This window comes from Pristis pectinata, chromosome 14 (genome assembly GCF_009764475.1).
Source record: "Pristis pectinata isolate sPriPec2 chromosome 14, sPriPec2.1.pri, whole genome shotgun sequence".
Taxonomy (NCBI): domain Eukaryota; kingdom Metazoa; phylum Chordata; class Chondrichthyes; order Rhinopristiformes; family Pristidae; genus Pristis; species Pristis pectinata.
The window spans coordinates 37,834,259-37,852,757 of NC_067418.1; the positions used below are offsets into that span (position 1 = coordinate 37,834,259).

The window sequence follows — 18,499 nt, forward strand, 5'->3', positions numbered from 1 at the left end:
GGTCAAATATGTTGGCGGAATATAGTCTTAATGGTAGGACTCTTGGCAGTGTGGAGGATCAGAGGGATCTTGGGGTCCGAGTCCATAGGAAGCTCAAAGCGGCTGCGCAGGTTGACTCTGTGGTTAAGAAGGCATGTGGTGTATTGTCCTTCATCAATCAAGGAATTGAATTTAGGAGCCGGGAGGTATTGTTGCAGCTATATAGGTCCCTGGTCAGACCCCACTTGGAGTATTGTGCTCAGTTCTGGTCGCCTCACTACAGGAAAGATGTGGAAGCCATAGAGAGGGTGTAGAGGAGATTTACAAGGATGCTGCCTGGAATGCAGAGCATGCCTTATGAAAGCAGGTTGAGAGAACTCGGCCTTTTCTCCTTGGAGCGACGGAGGATAAGGGGGGACCTGAAAGAGGTGTATAAGATGATGAGAGGTATTGATAGGGTAGATAGTCAGAGGCTTTTCCCCAGGGCTGAATTGGTGGCCACAAGAGGACATAGGTTTAAGGTGCTGGGGAGTAGATATAGAGGAGATGTCAGGAGTAGGTTTTTTACTCAGAGAGTGGTGAGTGCGTGGAATGGGCTGCCGGAAACGGTGGTGGAGGCTGATACGATAGGGTCTTTCAAGAGACTGTTAGATAGGTGCATGGAGCTGAGTAAAATAGAGGGCTATGGGTAAGCCTAGTAATTTCTAGGATAGGGACATGTTCAGCACAGCTTTGTGGGCCGAAGGGCCTGAATTGTGCTATAGTTTTTCTATGTTCTATAAATAATTAATTGGTTCTATAATTTTCTCTATGTCAATAGATAATTGATGTCAGAATTTTTTGAATCTTATACAATTGGTGGTTTGCATGATTCTTTACTGTTTCTAAGGGGATGCAAAGTGGTACATCGGGGGTTCATGTATCTTTAAGAATTGACTGCAGCATGCGATATAACTTTCAATTCATCATTGTACCAGCCACTGCTGTTACTTGGGAGTTTACTGACTTAAATCAAAGTTTTGGGTAGCTCTGCTTTGTTAAGTAGCAACCCCAAGGGCCCATGAACACTGCAGAGATCATCAAATTTCAAATGTGGTATAGGTTGGGTGGGTGGCAGGGATGTAAAAAGGCTGTGAAGCTGATGAGTGGCATATCTGTCTACAATATTACATATATGTTTGGAGATGATGAGTATTTGGAGATGAGGATCCATTGCAATTTGCCTATCGCCGAAACAGGTCTACAGCGGATGCCATCTCCCTGGCCCTACACTCAGCTCTGGAGCATTTGGACAGTAAAGACACATACGTTAGACTATTGTTTATTGACTACAGCTCTGCCTTCAATACAATAATCCCAAGCAAGCTTGTCACCAAACTCCAAGACCTAGGACTCAACACCTCCCTCTGTAACTGGATCCTTGACTTTCTAACAAACAGACCGCAATCAGTGAGGATAGGCAGCAATACCTCCGGCACGATTATTTTCAACACTGGTGCTCCACAAGGCTGCGTCCACAGCCCTCTACTCTACTCCCTATACACTCATGACTGTGTGGTCAGATTCTGCTCTAACTCCATCTACAAGTTTGCAGATGATACCACCGTTGTAGGCTGTATCTCAAACAGCGATGAGTCGGAGTACAGGAAGGAGATAGAGAGCTTAGTGGAATGGTGTCATGACAATAACCTTTCCCTCAATGTCAACAAAACTAAAGAGCTTGTCATTGACTTCAGGAAAGGGAGTGGTGTACATGCACCTGTCTACATCAATGGTGCTGAGGTCGAGAGGGTTGAGAGCTTCAAGTTCCTGGGAGTGAATATCACCAACAGCCTGTCCTGGTCAAATCACGTAGAAACCATGGCCAAGAAAGCTCACCAGTGCCTCTACTTCCTCAGGAGGCTAAAGAAATTTGGTTTGTCCCCTTTGACTCTCACCAACTTTTACTGATGCACCATAGAAAGCATCCTATCTGGATGTATCATGGCTTGGTACAGCAACTGCTCTGCCCAGGACTGCAAGAAACTGCAGAGAGTTGTGGACATAGCCCAGCGCATCACAGACACCAGCCTCCCCTCCTTGGACTCTGTCTTTACCTCTCGTTGTCTTGGTGAAGCAGCCAGCATAATCAAAGACCCCACCCACCCAGGACATTCTCTCTTTTCTCCTCTTCCATCGGGAAGAAGATACAGGAGCCTGAGGGCACCTACCACCAGACTTAAGGACAGCTTCTACTCCACTGTGATAAGACTATTGAACAGTTCCCTTATACGATGAGATGGACTCTGACCTCACGATCTACCTTGTTGCGACCTTGCACCTTATTGCACTGCGCTTTCTCTGTAGCTGTGACACTTCACTCTGTACTGCTATTGTTTTTACCTGTACTACATCAATGCACTCTGTGCTAACTCAATGTAACTGCACTGTGTAATGAATTGACCAGTACAATTGGTTTGTGAGACAAGCTTTTCACTGTACCTCAGTACAAGTGACAATAATAAACCAACACAATACCAATTCTTAAATGCTCTGTACAATGATCAAATGCAAAATTATTGAGGAGCGTTACCACTTTTATCCTAATAGCATGTTATGGTCCCAATATGATCCGTCTAACTCCATAAGGTAAAAAGAATACTGAACCTAGTTCAATGATAAGAATCAGACGTACTCGACTAATTATCACGTACATATAAATAATGATATAACGTCAATACCTGGCTGATTTTGAAATAGTGGACAGTTTACAGTCATTATATCTTCTCTGAGAGATATTTAAGTGATGGATGTACTTCTCAAAGATCTCTTCATGGGCTTGAATTCCAAAATACAGATTTTGGGCATCTTCTTTTTTCTGGGTTAGAAGGAAACTTATTGTTATGCTTCCTTAAATTAGTTTGCATGTTCTTACACTTTAAGTATTACTTTTATAAAAGTAGAATATAGATATTGTTCAAGGATTTTGGAAGACTGAATCTCTCCCCTGTAATTGAATGCTAAACACTATAAATGCTGCAAGTCTGAAATAGAAACAGAAAAATTCTAGATATACTCAGCAGAACAGGCAGCATCTTCTTATGGTGCATACCAATGCAACTGCAGGTGATGCAACACCTGCCCACTTACCTCATCCCTTCCTACCATCCAGGGATCCAAACAGTCCCTTATTTGCACTTCTTTCAATTTAGTATATTAAATTTAGTATTTACAGTGTGTTGCCCTCTAGATTGGAGAAACCAAAAAAGACTGAGTGATTACCTTGCAGAACCTCTTTGTTCAGTACATAAGTGTAATGCTAAGCTTCCAGTTACCTGCTGTTTTAATTCTCCACCCCATTTCCACTCTGACTCATTTGTCTTTGGCCTCCTACACAGTTCAAATGAACCCCAATGTAAGCTTGAGGAACTCATTTTCCATCTGGGCCCTTCACAGTACTTGGGACTCAATTTTGATTAGTCGAGACATAGAATATAAGAGATTGTCATTTTTGCTTCCCTTGTAGGTAAACTTCTAAAAAGAGATAAACACTTACTACAGCCAGTAGATATAATGGCAGAAAATAGAGTGGATAGAAAAGTGGCAGAGGTGATGTGCCACAGTCTTAATCTCCTTCAGGATCATTTAATTTACACACAGAAATCATCCAGCAGATCTTGGCTGGTGAGCTTGAAAAAGGCATTGTGAATGTATCAATCGAGTGGGCAGAGCAAGTGGAGGTGATAGTGAAAAATAGCAAACAACTGCTTGGGTTTCCAGTTTCAGCAATCCACAACTGCTTTTGAAAGAGATTTGTCACATTTCCTTTTGACATAGAAGGAGGCCATTTGACCCATTGAGTCGATGCCATATTTCAGGTAAATCCCATTAATACAATTTCCTTACTTATCTTCCTGTAACCTATTCGCTCTCATGTGCCCATCAACTCTGCACCAACCTACATGAGAGACAATTTACAGTAGCCAATTAGCCTAAAACAAGCATACTTTTGGGATGTGGGGAGAGACAACACACCAGGGGGAATTCCAAGCAATTGCAGAGATAATGTGCAAATTCCACACAGACAGCGTCGCGGAGGACAGGCTGGAGGAGGAGGACAGTTGCGTTATCTGCAACACCATTGTGCTTTTGCTACTGCCACGTTCAGAGTTAGTTAATTAATAAACAAGAATTTGGTACAGGAGTGAAAACGCTGCAAGAGTTATCACAGAACGTACTGTATGTGCGTTTCAAATTTATTGTGTATGGGATTGTCAAAACAGTACAAGGAATTTCAAGACGACAGAGAGAATGAGTTAACATTAAGTTCATTTTATGTTATCTGTTAACGGAAATCTGCAGCTGCCAGGTTTGACAAGTTCAGGGAGGAAGCAAATGGGAGACTTCCCACTTCCGATGATAACCAACCAATTGTTTGCTGTTGTGCAGATCAGTGGTTAACTTGCAATGAAGACCACTATTTGGAAAATGTCAGGAAAAGGGACAAAAGAGGCAAGGAAAATATACATTTGCTTTTCTCAAAAAATTGAATAACCCTTGTCAATGGACTGTCACTGTTTTGTCGGACATAGCTCCAATAGAGGTCTGTTTCAAAAGAAACATCACTTCAATTATAATCTGTAAGACCCATTTCCTGTTCAAATCAATCCCATGCCACCCAAACTGATCACCACTTTTCACCCTTGAATTTCCGCATCTTTACCAGCCCTGCAAGCCTTCTAGGTATCTTCATTACACTGATTCTTTCCTCTTGCACTCTCCAGACCTTAATTGCTCCACCAGTGATAGTCTTTGAGCTCTTGTCCCCGTGCTCTATCTCCCTAATACTCTTCAGCTCTCAAGCTTTCTCCCGTCCTTTAAGCCTGAGACATTTTCATTATGTTAGATATGCAATGTAAATGTGTGCAGTTGATGTTCTTCTTTGAGACATTCACTGACCAACAGAAATCTATAAATATACTTGCTTCTCCCACAAAGGGAGATTTAGGTACAATAGAGAAATCACAACTGGTAGGGAGTCTAACAGGAGACAGGTTGATGGGTGTGGGACAAGCTGCTATATAACATTACCATTATATTTCTAAAATTGCCATTGCTGCATCTTCAGCATGTTCCTCCTGCTGCATGCTTATTCATCTTCGAGTAGAAAAATAACCCAACAATACAGTGGACTGTGATTATTTTCAAAACTTTTACTGATCCATAGCGATATGCCATGCTTGTAAAACAGTGGATTCCTAACTTGAGCAAACCAATGATAGAACTTGGATTACGACCATCCACTCAACACAGTACCTATGCCCTGTTTGGATGTCTCATCAGTTCTACACTTTAAAAATTCCTCTCAAAAATCCTTGTTCAAATCAACATCAATTCAATTTCCATGAAGAGTCTTTCAATCCAGTCATTATTCTAAATTCTATTCAATAAAATAGTAATTCCAAATCTTAAGATGTAATTCCTACAGTTAAATTCTGTACCTTATATCATTCTTAAGATTTCACATTGATATAATTCTACTCACCATTATTTGGAAGCCCTTTTCATTTAATTTTTTCAGATAAAGTTGCCTATTAGTTTTATTTTTGCCATTGGCATTCTCTGTTTTTTTCACTACTAGGACAAAGTCAATGTTATCCTGAAAGATAAATACATAATGATTTTGAAAATGGATTTAGGATGTCAAAACATAGCAAACATTTCCATTTCTATAGAGAGCTCTATCTCCCATCAAACTTGTATCGCATGAGGATTGGACATATTTGCTGGTGCAGAGGTCTAACTTGCATCCTGCAAATTCTACCATGAGAACGATTAATGTGTCAATGTAAAGAGAGCTCAAATTCCTGCTCTACCTCAAGAAAAGCTATGTTGTGGAAATGCACAGGAAAGTTTATTTCTAGTCTCATCTTATAGTGCTCTGTAGAGAGTATAAAGAGATGTATTTTCTGCATTGAACTCAAAATCATATGAATGGACATTGCAAACCATTCTATACCCGGTTTTGAAGAATTTCAGAGCTCAGTGTAAAAGCCCCATATCTTCCCCGAATTCACAGCACTTGGTGGAGCTCTTGTGTACAAGTCTTGCATCTTATTTATGTTTTATCTGACTGGAACACTATTGTAGAGCAGTGTAACGTGAGTTGTACTTTGAAAGTAATTATTAAGTGAAGAGGACTTCTGGGGTGATGCAGAGCAACTGGGGTTCTGTCCACCTAACCAATGTTTCTGAATGACAGTGTTCAATTGAGTAAAGACAAAAACACAGTGCCTACTTTTCTAGAGTGATTGGGAATGTCAGTAGCTCCACTGAGATACCTATAGTTCAGTGCAGAACAAGTGTGCACCTGTGGGTCACAACCTTTAGAGTTAGTGCCAGTAGAATGACCGTGTGTCTGTTTCTCAGTTTTATTTATTACCTTCTCATTTGTTTAAATAGATTTTTTGAAAAAAAAAGTTACCTTTATATTATCACCCTCAATTAGTGGGTACTCCTCTTCATTGCAGGGTACAATGTTAATCATTTCATTCTGTTAACAAAAACATTAGATAGTGTGATACATTTGCTGTAGTTTAGTTCCCACATCTGTAATTATAAAGTCTTCAAGGATCTCATTGCCTAAGCCACTAAATTCCAACAACTGTTGCTTTTTTTAATAAGAAAATGGCATGATATTTTCACTTAATTAATTACCTCTCACACTAAAAGTTTTGGATAAAATATCTAAAGAACACAAATGCCATTATTAACAAGGAAGTAATATCAAACTTCAATTCTGCATCTTTACCACAAGAATTGAGAGTAAATGAAGGTAAAAGTGATCTTTTAAAGGAGTCAAAATTTGGCAAATTAATTTGGAATTCACTTTGTGTTAATTTGAATTCTTGTCCTAAACGATCCTTCAACAATTACACAACGTCAATCCACACAGCCTCATCTGAACTTACTGACTGGATCTCCAAGCACAACATACAACTCTACACTACAGCTTAAATACCTGCATAAAAGCAGAATGTTGAGGTTTGTTTTTAAAGCTTTTAAATCTCAGTATGAAAAATCTGATACTGGAGCCAGACTGAATGTCTGCAAGCCTCAACATACCTACTGGTAATGAAGAACGACTCCTGTTGTCGACTCTAGGATCAATCAAAGGCAGTCATTGAACTGTGCTGATAGATAAATTCCTGCACACTACTCCACAACAGAGAATAATGTTGACAAAGACTGTCAAGAGCACAACAACTCACTACCAAAATTCTTTCTTCCATATGGCATCAATTCATCCATTGTATAAGTACGTTATGAACATTGAGGTTTCCTTTTATCATTGAACAATTAATACATGATATAGGCATTAAATTGAGAGGAAAATATAACTTGATTGCACCAACTTTTGGGGAGGGGAGAAGTTGTATCTACTACTGGAGAATATGTATGAGAAACTGAATAGACAGAATGACAGATGCAGTGCAGGATAGACTGCATTTATTTATTCATTTTTTGGGGTCTGGGCATCACTGATAAGGCCAGCATTTTATCACCCAACCCTGAATGTCCTTGAAAAGGAAATGGTGAGCTATCTTTCTGAATTGTTGCAATATTTCTATTGAAGATGTTCCCTCTGTGCTGTTGGGGAGAGTGTTCCAGAAACAATGAAGGATTAGCAGTACATTTCAAAGTCAGGATCGTGTGTAACTTGAGGAGAACCTGGGGTTGGTGATGTTACCAAATGCCTGAAGCCCTTGTCCTTCTTGGTGATAGAGATCACTAGTTTGGGAGAAGCTGGAGCTAAATGATCCTGGTGAAATTCAAGCAGGGTATTATTGAGCAGATTTTTGATGAGTAATTGCCATTGTTGATGATACTTTCCATCACTTTGCTGATGATTGAGTACACTGATTGGACGGTAAATAACCGGACTGGATTTGTCCTACCTTTTGTGAGCAGGATGTACATGGGCAACTTTCCACATTGTGCGATAGATACCAGTGTTGTAACTGTATTAGAACCGCTTGTTCTAGAGTGCAGGTCTTCAGTAGAGTCACCAGCGCCTCTACTTCCTCAGGAGGCTAAAGAAATTTGGTTTGTCCCCTTTGACTCTCACCAACTTTTACCAACGCACCATAGAAAGCATCCTATCTGGATGTATCACGGCTTGGTATGGCAACTGCACTGCCCAGAACCACAAGAAACTGCAGAGAGATGTGGACACAGCCCAGCGCATCACGGACACCAGCCTCCCCTCCTTGGACTCTGTCTTTACCTCTCGTTGTCTTGAAGCAGCCAGCATAATCAAAGACCCCACCCACCCGGGATATTCTCTCTTCTCTCCTCTTCCATCGGGAAGAAGATACAGGTGCCTGAGGGCACGTTCCACCAGACTTAAGGACAGCTTCTACCCCACTGTGATAAGACTATTGAACAGTTCCTTTATACAATGAGATGGACTATGACCTCATGATCTACCTTGTTGTGACCTTGCACCTTATTGCACTGCACTTTCTCTTTAGCTGTGACACTTTACTCTGTACTGTTACTGTTTTTACCTGTACTGCACCAATGCACTTTGTACTAACTCAATGAAACTGCACTGTGTAATGAATTGACCTGTACGATCGGTTTGTAAGACAAGCTTTTCACTGTACCTCGGTACAAGTGACAATAATAAACCAATACTACAACCAGAACTTAGTTTAATTCCATAACCTTTGCTTTACCCAATGCCTTATTCATTTCTTGATACTACATGGAGTAATGGCTTCTGTGATGTTGGGGATATCAGGAATACACTGTATGTAATTTTGTTTTTGAAAGTACAGCTCTTATAATACCCAGCATGACAATAAGCTGGAAATCTGTTCATGAGCTACTGGTTATGAGCATGTTAGGTTGGTCTCTGTTGTGTGTCATGTTCAGTCTGTCCCACTGAAAACTATTATTATAAATCTGTTTGGCCATCATTGAAAAAAGGCCAGAATTGGTGGAGTGGGAATCTTGTGGGCTTATAGAAGTGAGTAAGTTTGCAAAGGTCAGTTGGCACAAAACCATAGAAGGATTTGAAAACGGGGATTAGGATATCAAAATTGAAATGTTGCTGGGCTGTGAGCCAAGATAAATCAGCAAGTGCAGGATTATCAGTCAATGGAATGGTTCAAGATAGGATGTGGGCAGACTTTGACAAACTCAGGTTTATGAAAGATGGAAGCTAGATGGCTGTCCTGACACAGTTGGGATATCATTAGGTACGGCTAATTACATTGGTACATTACTAAATTATCCTCCCCAAAGTGCCTATGTTTTCTTCTCTTATTTTACTCCACTTCATACTGAAGATAAAAATTCCTTTATTTTACCATGCTTCATTTGGAAATCTGGGCAGCAAGTGGTATCCTATCATGGAGAATATCACAGGTTAATCCAACCCTTTGTCATCCAACATCCACATATACATGCACATCTAAGCAGGGATCACCAAACAGACAAAAGTGACAGACTTGGCCTACATTTATCCTCCTCATTGTTGTAGCTACTAGAGGATTCTGTTTTGTGCCCCCACCATTTGAAATAGACTAACATACATACCTTAGAAATGGAATTCAAGATCTTTCTAATCTATATGGCGGAAAGTTCACGCTAGGCAATGAGTTCCTCCTGAATCATCCGGAGTGGTTTGATCAAAGCTTTTTGATTCAATAGATTTGCAAAATATTACACAGAGATGTGCTTTTATTAATTTATGGATGTAAGATAAGATCTTTATTAGTCACACGTACATCAAAACACACAGTGAAATACATCTTTTGCGTAGTGATTTTGGGGGGCAGCCCACAAGTGTCGCCATGCTTCCAGTGCCAACATAGCATGCCCATAACTTCCTAACCTGTGCGTCTTTGGAATGTGGGAGGAAACTGGAGCACCCGGAGGAAACCCACACAGACATGGGGAGAACATACAAACTCCTTACAGACAGTGGCCGGATTTGAACCCGGGTCGCTGGCGCTATAAAGCATTATGCTAACCACTATGCTACCGTGGATGTGAGCATTACTGGCAAGACCATCATTTATTGCTCATTACTTTTTGCCCTTGAGAAGGAGGTAATGAGGCTCTTTATTTAACTATTTTAGTCTTCGAGGTGAAGGTACTCCCACAGTGTTGTTGGGTAGTAGTTTAGATTCAAAGATAATGAAAGAATAGTGATACATTTCTAATTTAGGAAAGTGTGGAAGTTGGAGGTGGCCTCATATCCTTGTCCTTTTAGGTATTGGAAATCATGGTTTTCGGAAGGGGCTAATGGTGACTAACTGCAGTACTTTTTGTATGGTAACACTCTGACTATGGTATTCTGGTGGTGAAGGAAATTAATATTTAGGATGGAGGACTGAGCTTCAATGAAGTGAGCTACTTTGTCTTTGATGGTATCAAACTTCTTGAGTTTTGGTGCAGCTGTACTCATCCAGCGAAGCAGAAGATATGGCAACATATAATTCTGACCTGCCTTGTGAATGGTGCAGAAGCTTTGAGGTGTGAGGAAATGAATTACCCACCACAGGACACCCAACATCTGATCTGCTGTTGTACTCACTGTGTTTACTTTGCTGGCTTAGTTTATCCTGGTTAATAGTGACCATCAGGATGTTGATAAGACCATAGGACATAGGAGCAGAATTAGGCCATTCAGCCCCCCAAGACTGCTCCGCCATTTGATCATGGCTGATTTATTTTTCCCTCTCAACCCCATTCTCCTGCCTTTCCCCCGTAACCTTTAACGCCTTTACTAATCAAGAACCTATCAACCTCCACTTTAGATATACCCAATGACTTGGTCTCCACAGCTGTCTGTAGCAATGAATTCCACAGATTCGCCACCCTCTGGCTCAAGAAATTCCTCCTCATCTCTGTTCTAAATGGACGTCCTTCTATTCTGAGGCTGTGCCCTCTGGTCCTAGACTCTCCCACTGCTGGAAACATTCTCTCCATATCCACTCTATCCATGCTTTTCAGTATTTGGTGAGTTTCACTGAGATCCCCCCCCCCCCTCCACAATCCTTCTAAACTCCAGTGAGTACAGGCCCAGAGCCATCAAATACTCCTCATACATTAACCCTTTCATTCCTGGGATAGTTCTTGTAAACCTCCAATGCCAGCATATCCTTCCTTAGAAATGGGGCCCAAAACTGCTCATAATACTCCAAATGTGGTCTGAGCAACGCCTTATAAAGCCTCAGCATTACATCCTTTCTTTTGTATTATAGTCCTCTCGAAATGACTGCTAACGTTGCATTTGCCTTCCTTACTACTGACTCAACCTGCAAGTTAATCTTTATGGAATCCTGCACTAGGACTCCCAAGTTCCTTTGCACCTTCGATTTCTGAATTTGCGTCCTGTTTAGAAAATAGTCTACACCTTTATTCCTTCTACCAAAGTGCATGACCACACACTTCCCTACGCTGTATTCCATCTACCACTTCTTTGCCCATTCTCCCAACCTGTCCAAGTCCTTCTGCAGACTTCCTGCTTCCTAAATACTACCTGCCCCTCCACCTACCTTTGTATCATCCACAAACCTGGCTACAAAGCCATCTATTCCATCATCCAGATCATTAACATACAACGTGAAAAGTAGCGGACCCAACACCGACCCCTGAAGAACACCACTAGTCACCGGTAGCCAACCAGTAAAGGCCCCCTTTATTCTCACTCTTTGCCTTCTGCCAGTCAGCCAATCTTCTATCCATGCTAGTACCTTTCCTGTAATACCATAGACTCCTATCTTGTTTAGCAGCCTCATGTGCGGCACCTTGTCAAAGGTCTTCTGAAAATCCAAGTAAACAACATCCACTGCCTCTCCTTTGTCCATCCTGCCTCTTAGCTCCTCAAAGAATTCCAACAGGTCGGTGTTGGGTCTGTTACTTTTCACGTTATATGTTAATGATCCGGATGACTGAATTAATGGCTTTGTGGCCAAGTTTGTGGATGATACAAAGATAGGTGGAGGGGCAGGTAGTGTTGAGGAAGCAGGGAGTCTGCAGAAGGGCTTGGACAGGTTGGGAGAAAGGGCAAAGAAATGACAGATGGAATGCAGCATCGGGAAGTGTATGGTCATGCATTTTGGTAGAAGGAATAGAGGTGTAGGCTATTTTCTAAACGGGGAGCGAATTCAGAAATCGGAGGTGCAAAGGGACTTGGGAGTCCTAGTGCAGTATTCCCTAAAGGCAAGATCTCCCCTTAAGAAAACTATGCTGACTTTGGCCTATTTTATCATGAGCTTCCAAGTACCCCAAAAGCTCATCCTTAATAATGGACTCTAACATCTTACCGACCACTGATGTCAGGCTAACAGGCCTATAATTTCCTGTTTTTTTCCTCCCTCCCTTTTTAAAGAATGGAGTGACATTTGTGATTTTCCAGTCCTCCAGAACCATTCCTGACTCTAATAATTCTTGAAAGATCACTACTAATGCCTCCACAATCTCTTCAGCTACCTCTTTCAGAACGCTGGGGTGTAGTCCATCTGGTCCAGGTGACTTATCTACCTTCAGACATTTCAGTTTCCCAAGCACCTTCTCCTTAGTAGTAGCAACTACACTCACTTCTTCCCCCTGACTCTCTCGAATTTCTGGCATGTTGCTGGTGTCTTCCACAGTGAAGACTGACGCAAAAAATTTATTCAGTTCATCCACCATTTCTTTGTTTCCCATTACTACCTCTCCAGAGTCATTTTCCAGTGGTCCGATGTCCACTCTTGCCTCTCTTTCACTCTTCATACTTTTTAAAAGCTTTCCAATTCTCTATCTTCCCACTAAGTTTTACAGTATTGTATGCCCTCTCTTTTGCTTTTATGCTGTATTTGACTTCCCTTGTCAGCTACAGTTGCTTCATCCTCCCTTTAGAATGCTTCTTCTTCTTTGGGATGAACTGATCCTGTGTCTTCCGAATTACTCCCAGAAACTCCTGCCATTGCTGCTCTACCATCATCCCTGCTAGGGTTCCCTTCCAATCAACTTTGGCCAGCTCCTCTCTCATGCCTCTGTAGTTACCTTTACTCAACTGTAACAACGATACATCTGATTTTAGCTTCTCCCTCTCAAACTGCAGGGTGAATTCTATCATATTATGATCACTGTCCAAGTAAACAACATCCACTGGATCTATCATATTAGGATTCCTTTACCTAAGCTCCTTAATCAAATCTGGTTCATTGCACAACACCAAATCCAGAATTGCCTTTGATGGTAGGATCCCAGAGACTTGTGTTGGAAATGGTCACCAATTTCACAAACTAATCAGTGGGAAATGTCACAATTTCCCGTAAAATTGTTCCCCAACTTAAAAATAGAACTGCTAAGAAGCAGAAATTCAGCTTTCAGATGTGTTTTTGTATGGTTATAATTGTGCTGAATTTTTAAATTGACTTTCAACTTCAAGCTTGCAAAATGTGAAATGCACAAGGGGAAGTTAAATGCAATTCAAAAACTCTGTAATTCCTGCTGCGTCAAATCAGTTTTGTGACATTGGACAGTCTTCACACAATGACCAGGATTTTTTTTATTCTTGATTTTAGTCAGTGGGTTCTTGGACTGAACGGTATATATGCAAGTCATTTCTGGAAAGCAAATATCCAAGCAAGGGACAAAAACCTGATGGAAGCCAAATTATTCTGTAACTCTTCTGGGATTTGTGGAATTATTCAAATTTATTTATTTACAGGGAAGTTAAAATTCAAAGATGAGGTTTGAAATACTATTAATAACAGGAATAAAACTTAGTTACAACTGCATTTGAAGCTATTCTGTGAATTAAAGCCACCTAAATATATAATCCAACATCAGCTTTGAAGGCCTCTGATTTTGTACACTACTATTTAAAATAATAAGAGAGCACTAAAGCCAACAATGTCACTGACTTTAATTTTTTTTTACTTCTCACATCATTGTGGGGAGACTGTAATCGCTGTCCACAGTGAGAAGTCATTGTTTCTTCCAGCTCTGAGACCTGGGTTCAAGTCCAGGCTGACAGAATGAAAATCTCTTATCTGGTTCAACAGATAGTAAAGTACCAAGTTCAACTTGAGGCAAAAAACTCGATTTATATTATACCTTTAACATGATAAAGCCAAAGAAGTAGATCTCTGTCAAATGAGGAAAGATGGGTAGACAGATTACAGAAGGAAGTTCCAGGGCTTGGCACAGATGATGGGAGGGGGGGATGAGTGGGAGGGGATGAGGACAAAAGATATCAGGGATGAACAAAGGGCTGGAATTGGAAAAGGACCCAGTGATAGAGTGGGGTGATGCAAAAGATGAAAATTGACTATTTCCAAAAAGTAAATGTGGGTCTAATAGGAAAGTATCATGCTCTCACAGACTCGTGATGAGTCCTGACCTATTTCACTCCGAAGGGATCAGGCCTGATTCCTACCTGAACTATCATTAATGATATCACCCAATTAGACAAGCAGGAGGTGGTAGTGGTCTCCAAGAAAGTGAATGACAAAAGGAGGTCAGAAGCTGTCACTAGATCCCTGGCTCTTATACTGTTGGACAATGAGGAGCACTCAGACCCTTCCTGACCAACAAGGAAGCCCTAAGTAAAAAAATACTTACCCTGGGCCTCTTCTGGATCTTACTTCACATCCCAAAAGTAACTGCAAATACAACCATATAGATACCATGGCCAAGAAAGCTCACCTGTGCCTCTACTTCCTCAGGAGGCTAAAGAAATTTGGCATGTCTTCTTTGACCCTCACCAATTTTTATTGATGTACCATAGAAAGCATCCCATCTGGATGCATCACGGCTTGGTATGGCAACTGTTCTGCCCGTGACCACAAGAAACTGCAGAGAGTTGTGGACACAGCTCAGCACATCATGGAACCAGCCTCCCCTCCATGGACTCTATCTACACTTCTCACTGTCTCAGTAAAGCAGCCAACATAAAGACCCCACCCACCCTGGATATTCTCTCTTCTTCCCTCTCCCATTTGGCAGAAGATACAAAAGCCTGAAAGCACATACCACTAGGCTCAAGGACAGCTTCTATCCAGCTGTTATAAGACTATTGAACAGTCCCTAGTAAGATAAGATAGACTCTTGACCTCACAATTTACCTCATTATGGCCTTGCACCTTATCGTCGATCTGCATTGCACTCTGAAACTGTAACACTTTATTCTGCATTCTGTTGTTGTTTTACCTTGTACTACCTCAATACACTGTTGTAATGAAATGATCTCTATGGACAGTATGCAAGACACTGTACCTTGGTACATGTGACAATAATAAACCAATTTACCAATTTAACCAGTATTGAGCCTGGCCCAAGTTAATATTGACTTACAGGCCCTATAATGTCATTGGTTCATGACAATTACATTTAAGGGTTTGGCTGAAATTAACTAGTAAGAAGGAATGGAGGAAATCAACACCAATTTTGACCTCTATGAGCTCCATTCTCATTTCTGAATTTCAAAGCAGCATGGATGTAAACTGAGGAAAGATTAACTACAGACTTGTTAATAGGTTCCTTGACATTGCAAAGCCATTTCCATTAATGTGGTCCAATCAAGTATCTAGAAATATTTAATAAATTATTAGATGCTATGATGGGGAAAACAAAAACTTTATCTTGGTTCAATAAACTGGAATGGGGTTACTTGCCCACCTTCTCCATGGTTACCTTGTGAGAAGCTGTGGAAATTGTGAAAAGCACTGACATGAAGAGACATGTTTCAGAAAATTTCATCACAGCTGGAGGGAATTGCTTGTTTACAAGAAGTGTTGTATCCCTCATATAGCTTCCTGTTTTGATTCAACCTCAGTTTCATACAACTTCTGTAGAGCTGCTTCCTCAGCTTTTCAGGACTTTGTGGTTCCCGAGTTTCAGACACAAGCTCCATCATGTCCCCTGCATCTATTTATGACCTCAAAATGGGTCCAAATTACAGTAACTGCATGGTATATGTTTGAATATATCGATAAATGGAATAAATTGAGCATCTGCTTCATTACAGTCACAATTTTATAGCAAGCTTCATTACTATAAAATAGGCATGTTTTACTTTTTATGGAAGTACATTGTGTTTGTTTCAGTGTTTGGACAAATAGTCATATATATGTATACAGAATGTTTCCTAAGGATTCGTTGTCAGCTTGTCTGTTGTCAATTTCCAAGACCACATCCATCAAGCTAACCTACACTGATATTAATTAATCTTAGTTTATTTTATTGGAGAGGGCGGGATTAAAAAACTTTGAAATCCATAAAAGAGGATCTTATCCACTTGACTTTCCAGGCGCTGCTTACAGTGATCAAGGTCACTCAAGAAGTGATAAGCCCCAATTCCTGGTGTCTAGGGGCTGAGTCTGTGTTTCAATGGGTTCAACATTCTGCACCATTCCAAAACTGTTTATACAGCCGCCAATGTCCACTTTACTGTTTGCATTGCTGATTTGTATTGACTGTTACAGGGATCAAAGAAAATATGGTTTCTTAACTTTATCAAGGAAAACGTTTTAATAAACTAAGGATGCCTAAAACTATAGAACTGGCAGTAATGTTTAAAATGAATTACCAGACTGAATTTGGAAACAAATAATTGCTTGTTGGTGTCCATTCAAACTACAATGAGAGGAAAGCAAACCATCCTATTTACCTTTTTTCACTAATATGAGTGTCATGAACAAGGGGACATAAATAAGGGGCCAATCATTTAAAACTGAGATGTGTAGAAATTTGTTCTCGCAGAGGATAGTGAATCTTTGGAATTCTCTACACCAGAGAGTTGTAAAGGCCAGGTCATTAGAAGTACTTAAAGTGGAGCTAAATAAATTTTTGAAAGGTCAGGGAATTGGCTGTTGGCATCTGGCACGGGTGAGGATTTGAGGCCTAGGCTAGATCAGCCGTGATCATACTGAATGGCAGGGCAGGTTTGAGGAGCCAGGTGGCCTACTGCTGCTCCTTTTTTCTTGTGTTCTGACACCTATATGAGCTTTGTCCTGAGGTAGAGGTATGGCTGGAGACCATTTTCCAAGAGAATACCTTAACACATTGACTCTGAGCTATATTCAATTATGAAAGGTAACATAGGCTATTTGTTATTCTCAGTTAAAATGTTAAAGCATGGAGTAGATAAGTGAAAGGACTTTTATCACACCTGTAAACACTGAAAGATAGAAATGTTGTGTAAAACATCGTATTGACAGATCAGTTAGTTTCCCACTTCCCACAGAAAAATACACTTGCAACCAAGCACTGACTAAATTCCAACCTTGCAAACGCTGCAGATTGAGCATTATGTGAACTACTTGTTGAAATAACAGCTCTGCTATGAAAGATTTTTCTCAAAGTTTCCACATCTGAAATATTAACTGTTAAGTCAATTCTTCTAACAATTTGTTTCAGTGTTAGGTGTTTTTGTCCAATTTTGGTTTAGTGTTTTTCTAAAAATAATAATATTGTAGCTGAGGTTCTTGTACTGAACCTTTTGTTTTAAATTAATGGGCCGTAATCAGGGCATTGAAGGGTGCTTGCCATTAGGCAGACCTGGCCTTGCCTGTTTCATCTGTAGTTGCTGAAAATACAAGTTGATGATGCTGCATTGAGGGAAATTTGGGCACTTGTGACCTGTGTGAACAGGACAAGTAAGTCTGAATCACGAGTACCAATTAGATTGTGAAATTAGAGTGCAAGCAGGGAGTTATAAATTAGTAAATGAGATTCCAATACCAAATCAGGTGTGGAAAAAGATAAATAGAATGACTGAATTAGAAGAGATTTTTTAAAAATCTGAAGAAATAAAACATCAGACTTAAAATAGATCACTTTCAGTGCAGAGTTTTTGGCAGCATATATCATATTAATTTGTTAAAAGGCTACTTTGGCTAAAATGAACAAAGTTTAACTGGCAAGTTTATACCACTGTGGCCTCATATATCTGATCCAATCTGGGCAATTCCTGCCATACACTGTAATCTAATGGTCCATCAGAGAAGAAGATGCCATTTTCCTAAAACTAGTGGAATTTCATGTTAGACTACACATCTAAAATAGCTCCAGCAGTTGTGTGTAAATAACAGTGAATACCATTCTCCTTCATCCTGATTCTGGCACCAGATTATAGCTGAGCAGGTTTTTCTACCTGAAGACAAAATTTAAACTTAAAACAATAGTGTTTGGTGGGCTAATTTGTCTTTTTAAACTTTGTCCACAAACTCCAGAACTTTCCTCCTGTACCTGCTTTCCTACCAGTTCCTGAGCATTTATCTGCCTCTTCAAATGTTATCATTTGCCTGCTATTAACAACTTGTGTTTAGCCTCTAATATCATTCCTGCCAGTTTCAAAATACCCTTCCGTTTTCAATGTTGAACATAAAAGAGAAACTATATATTCAACTTTCTTTTTAATTAGCATCTGATAACAAATCTTTGTTCAAGATCCAAGGATGGAATTCTCAATCCTAACTCTATTCTCTGATTTCTGCCTCACCAAGTAGAGATGGTGCTCTTGTCAGGAACA

The 18,499-nt window shown here is 40.3% G+C and overlaps 1 protein-coding gene across 1 annotated transcript in view; it reads right to left on the reverse strand.

The window, feature by feature from the left end:
* The window catches only part of LOC127577738 (anoctamin-9-like), an 88,752-nt gene that overhangs the window by 59,864 nt on the left and 10,389 nt on the right, over nt 1-18,499 (reverse strand). Inside the window, exons 2-4 of the mRNA XM_052029246.1 lie at nt 6,443-6,511; nt 5,504-5,617; nt 2,700-2,836 (exon numbers count right to left, since the gene is read on the reverse strand). Of these exons, the coding sequence (XP_051885206.1) occupies nt 2,700-2,836; nt 5,504-5,617; nt 6,443-6,511 (320 nt within the window). The remainder of the gene's footprint in view (nt 1-2,699; nt 2,837-5,503; nt 5,618-6,442; nt 6,512-18,499) is intronic.